At 33.3% G+C, this 6,004-nt stretch overlaps 1 protein-coding gene across 1 annotated transcript in view; it reads left to right on the plus strand.

The window, feature by feature from the left end:
* The window catches only part of LOC106469999 (cadherin-23-like), a 94,730-nt gene that overhangs the window by 28,385 nt on the left and 60,341 nt on the right, over nucleotides 1-6,004 (plus strand). The window contains exons 2-3 of the mRNA XM_022398558.1: nucleotides 4,239-4,337; nucleotides 5,000-5,083. Coding sequence (XP_022254266.1) covers nucleotides 4,271-4,337; nucleotides 5,000-5,083 — 151 coding nt within the window. The 5' untranslated portion in view covers nucleotides 4,239-4,270. The remainder of the gene's footprint in view (nucleotides 1-4,238; nucleotides 4,338-4,999; nucleotides 5,084-6,004) is intronic.

Raw genomic sequence — 6,004 nt, forward strand, 5'->3', positions numbered from 1 at the left:
GGACATCAAAGGAGTAATTCATTTTGAACTGCTCAATCGACAGCGAACTGTTAATGCAGAGATCTATAGTCGGCAACTGGAACGTTTAAACAATGAAAGTCCACAAGTGGCACGTTTGACGCAACACAAGATCATATATGGAGTTGGGGTGGGAAGTTCTCCCCACCCACTATATTTTCTAGATATGACACCATTAGATTACCATCTTTTTCGTTCGCTGCGACACCATCTTAACGTGGAAGGTGTTAAAGAGGACATCGACATGTTTTTTTTTTGTTTCAAAGCCAAGTGATTTCTTTAATCGAGGCATTAACAATGTGATTGTAAAATGGAAAAGCATCATCGATAAGAATGGAGACTATTTCATTTAATAAATGTTTTGTTTTGATATATAAGTTGCTCGAGTTTTTTCATCTAAAAAAAAGCGACAGTAATTTCTTGACGACCTAATATATGAAACAAAAGTCTCCCATTTGAAACTAACACATTTACCTAAGTGAAGTAAATAAAAACAAAACAACTCACCTTAAATATTTTTTTATTATCGATAACTACCGATGGAGATTTTTCTACATACGACATTTAAAAAAAGTTAACTTATAATGAAATTAGAGGTCATAAAAAGACACTCCATTAATTTATTTCACAAATATTATGTTATTTTATTGAATTTCTTTCTTTATTTTTTATATAAAAAAACATATAATTTATGGCTTGGGGCCAGGCGTGGCCTAGTGATTAGCACTAGCGTGTCCCGGGCTGTGAATCTAAAGGTTCATGGCTCGCGTCCCATTACCAGAAAAACTCGCTTCGCTCTATGGAGTAGTGAGTGTGTATAAGAGTTATGGTCAACTTCCACTATTAGTTCACATAAGATTATCCCAAGAGTGAGTGGTGACTTTGTTGTTGACTTGCTTTCTTCCTTCTAGTCCTTAACTTGAAAATTATGGACGGCTGGGCGCAGATAGTTCTTGTACTACTTTGCACGAAATTTCTAAAACAGATAAAATAAAAAATATGGGTGTTTATATTTTTACAGAAATAAGAAATCAACGATATCTTTAAAAATAATTTGATTATAACATTAAAAGCTTTTCAATCAGTGATCCCTTATAGTAAAAGAGTGAATAAATGCTACTCTTTTTTTTTATAGTTCCAAAGACAGGACTAGTAGTATTAGTCTTAATACGTCAGCTCCACTTTTTAAGAGTTTAAATTTCCAATAGTGTCAGTCTTAAGACGTCAGCTCCTCATGTTAAGAGTTTAAATTTCCAATACTATTAGTCTTAAGGCGCCACCACCATCTTTTAATTTAAATTAATTAAATTTCTCTTGCATTCACATGATGTTTTAACGTGGTATTTTAACTCCACAGCATATGTTTCAAGTTAAAAAAGATGCATTGTCAACATCATCACTTTAGTGAAATTTTTATATTCGACATTTTCCTATTGTATCGCCCTCTTATGTCATGTACATAAATTGACGAGTACTTACTATAACGCATAAAACTTTCCGTAACAAGAATATTAATTTTTCTTTAGTTAGACATAGTATATAAATAAAACAGAAGAATGATTTACGTTACAATCCTTTTATTATAAAGAAAATAACAGCTGTGGCAACGATTGTTAACTGAGGGTGAGAAGAATAGTTGTGGCAAGCGACTAGCTGATACTCCGTGAAACATATTAATTTGTTAATTTAATTAATAAAAATTATAAGTCACTTGGAAACTCACGTTTACTTCCACGGAGCATTTTGGTTTATTCGCAAGCCTTATTTATATAAGAAAGGGGGGAAATAGATGCTATCCACATCTTGATAAAAATATTTTCCCTCCAAACGGGAAATTATTTCAATATCATTTGTATACGCTATTTCTGTCCCGTTACAAATAGTACACTCGCTAACTAACGAGTTTATACTTCAAAGTATTAATAGTATTCAGGAGCGTTATTGAGCTGTGACGTCATCTTAAAAAAATTCACATTTGAGCAGGCCAACTATACACATGCTAGTTGTAGTACTGTATTAATAAACGTTGCTATGTGATTTGGCAGGAAATTCTGACATATCAGTGTTTTTTATAAAAATACCAGATTTCACTGGCAGCTTGTTACCTGTGTGGACACTGTGTCGGATAATAAAACGTGTCCTTTTGGCCTAGTTTAGTTTTTACTAAACAAAATTCAAATGAGTGTCCAGTCCTGACCATTTGTAAAAAAACGGAATAATTTATCGGTTGAATGACTAAGCTATATATATTTACCAGCTAGGGAAGATAAAAGGCTTTATCCCTTTATACACGGCTAGTGTATGTTTGAGATCTATTTTGGCTACCCAGCTTCTTCCGTTATAAAAAAATGTCACAATTTAACGAGCGACATCTACTTTTTAATATGTGATATTTTCGATAATTTAAACTTAGTTAACTATCATAGTTAGGTAATTTCGGGAAGAAGAAATTTCCATTTTACTCACAGTAATTTGTAATTACACAATAAAAGTGTTTAATTAAACATAAATAGTTGTTATTTAAAAATAAAACACTACGGTACAGTGAAGTATTTAAGTAAGGTAAAAACTTTAGAATAAAAACAGCACAACAATTTAACACTAGCTGTATAAACAAGAGGACTGAATTAACACGATTTTTCATTCTGTCATTTGAATAGCTTGAGAAACGTTGAAGAACAACCTTCAACATCATGCTCCAAAAGGTTCTGGCACAATCTCCTTCTAGATTCAAAATTTACTGATTTCGTTGCGTTGTGTCACACACTGACTAGTAGCATTTAAAACTGTTCCTATCGCTTTCTGAAGAAAAAAGCTCTCTACCAAAGAAGTCATGGTAGGAAAGAAGGGACCATCGACCTATCTTGATCTTAAGTACTGGGGTATTAGCAGGAAGGACAAAGGAAGTTCGTCACGGGAAACGGACTTAAGAGAATTAATTAGGGGTTTTCTGTTTATCTCACTATCCTATGAGATCCGATAGTTTGGAAAGTTTTAATAAGATTTCATCGGCTCTTGGCATTCCCACTCCCATTAGGTTTCGGTACAGTAAATTTTGTATCACTGTCCATTTATTTTAATCTCAGTTAAAAGTCACTCGAGTAAATCGAATGAAAAAATGTATTATTTAAGATTGAAACGGCTGAGTGCGTGAAGAGTAACATTCAGAAAAGAAAAGTGGTATGCATACATATATATACAACCCAGCCCAAATCTAATGATCTCTAGGAGGCGTTAGTGTTGCAGAATAATATTTATAGCATTAAGGGTCTCGCTATAAACGCTTAGTACTTAAATATAACAACCATCAAATTAACTAATTGTTTTGTAGCGTTCATTACTAGTTGGTCCTAAATATTGCTTCATATTGAGTAATTTTATGTTTTGTTTTGCCCGTTGCAGCACCTGATGTCAAGAACTAATAAAAAATATTGTACGAAAACACTCATGTTCGGTGTAGAATTAGTGGGATTAATTGTAATATTGATGGTATTTGTGCCCACATTTTTTATATGTCTCATATATTATTAGGAACCTTGTAACCAACACAGTTATGGACCCACAAGCAATTTGCTGAATAAATATTTTCGAACAAACTTAGGATTAGCCTGGATGATCTTTTCTATATGAAAGTTGAGGTTGAAAACTGACGATGATGAGTTAAGTTTTAACGGTGAAAGAGTTTATTCATACACAGCTAATTTGGAGGCAAATTTTTACTTAAACTTGTAGGTAATATGGGCGACTTAATTTTGTCTAACGAAGAACAAGGCTTAGATTCTCGATCGTGTGGTAAAATACGGGGCAGTTGTAGCTTAAGAATAACCGAGACACATAAGTTGAACTTCCGGCTGTTAGAAACGTGATAAGCTACGATTAAAAAGTTACAAAAAGTTTTATCTTCTTACAGAACAATATTTTCTCTTTGAAAGTGTAATGAACTTCAATCGTTAAGACGAATAGAGCTTGTGAAACAGCACTAAAAAGAAGTAACAGGAAAATAGTACAGCGCGGAGATGGTACCAACTGTCAGAATCTTGTCATACATGATGTTTCTAGTCTCATCCTCCATGTTCTCGTACCACAAAGCTTTTCTGGTAAATACGGTTCAAAGACCCTCTTATACAAATTATCATACGACACTCTACCCATTATTTTATAATGCATATGTTTATCAACTAACGGAGATCTGCTAAAATGCTTTGTTTTCAATATTTCAGCACGGAGAAGGGCGAGAAAGTACCATGGAACTATGCAGAAGTCCGTAGTTCTTAGAGCAGCCTGGTTCCTGCTGGTGTTCAAATGCTGTGTATGTGTTGGTGAGTTGTACATTAGTGTTTTTTTTTTTGTCGAGATTTGCGTTCATTTTGCGTATCTCTAAGTTTATTTTATCCCTGTGTTAAATCTGCCCACTATTCTGATTTAATGATCATAACCATTCTCAACGATATCAAAACAAGTAATAAAACATTTTGTAAATGTAAAATGATGTAGGGATGGCAGTGTCAAAAAAGAATACAAACAAGAACATAGGGATGATACAACCATACATAGATCATCCATACATGACTTTTAATATTAAAATTTAATGTTACACTGTAAAACGCACGATTACAGAATGGTTACGAGGTCGGTCAATTCGACTGAAACAAGAAGGAAAAATGAACAAATTGGTGGGTTGGTCACTTTCTGGTTTTGTATATTAGCGATGGTTTCTTGCCATATTTTGGGGCTTGTTGGGTAGAGGAACAAATCAAAGTGAGAGACAATTATCTTTTTAAAGTAAAACTCTCTGTCATCATTGATTTTTTTTTTTTAGTGTGCATATAGATAAAGTCTACCGACTCCATGATAAAAGAAACTGATAACCATGATAGACATAATATTTCGAATATTACGAGAGAAACTACAAATGAAAAAAAAAATTTTCCAGTTGTATTCCCCTAAATCTTAAGTTATTTATCTTTCATCTTTCCTCTAGCTGGGGCTAATACACCGCCCCGATTCGCTTTAGTGGGCGTCAGTGAAATTGTGGTCCGAGTAAAGGAAGGGCCGGAAAGTGTTGGTAAGTCCATAAAGTTTGTGATTCTATAAAATGTATGATATATTTTTAAGTCAAGTTTGCACGCTCAGTCATAGTTTACTAATTGGCTTTATCATAGGGCTGAAAAAATTATTATTTTTTTTAGGCCAATGTTTAACTTCCTCTCTTTAACAACAATATTTCTAGAATTCTACCGTTATAACCTTTAAAGACGTTAGATCTACGACAAACCACGAATGATGTAAAGATGTTAGACCTAAGAACAATGTTAAGATCTTAGATCTAAGACAAATCACGAATGATGTAAAGATGTTAGACCTAAGAACAATGTAAAGATCTTAGATCTAAGACAAATCACGAATGATGTAAAGATGTTAGATCTACGACAAATCACGAACAATGTAAATACTTTAACTAAGAACGACACTATAATTATTTACAAATAATAATAAAAGCTCGAGAGAACTAATTCAAACGTTGTTACAAATTGATGCTGAACTTGGACAAGTTTGATAAAAAAAAATGCATGCGATTTTCTAAACCTCTACACAAGAACTTTAACAACACACCCTACATTTATTATTCAATGATACGATACGGTGCCAAATCGTACTTGCTTTTTTTTTTGTTAATGCTTTGCTGCTCTGTTTATTAGGTATATCATGTAACCTAAATCGATCGATTTACTGACTAAGTGAATGAACAGTGACTAATCCTTCCTACGGAGAGAGAGGTTTATTGAAATAGTGCTGATTAATACAAAATGTGAGTGTTTGCAGTCACAAATTGCTTTTAAAGTACGTCCTGCTTGTTTACAATGATCTAGAAATGCTTTTAAAGAATCGGAATTAGAATTTATTTAAAATGTAAAACTTGTCAACCATATTGTTACGTCTCCGTTTGTTAATTAACTTTCCGTAACTTCGTTCCGACGAAACTTTA

The sequence above is a fragment of the Limulus polyphemus genome, unplaced genomic scaffold (genome assembly GCF_000517525.1).
Source record: "Limulus polyphemus unplaced genomic scaffold, Limulus_polyphemus-2.1.2 Scaffold3764, whole genome shotgun sequence".
NCBI lineage: Eukaryota > Metazoa > Arthropoda > Merostomata > Xiphosura > Limulidae > Limulus > Limulus polyphemus.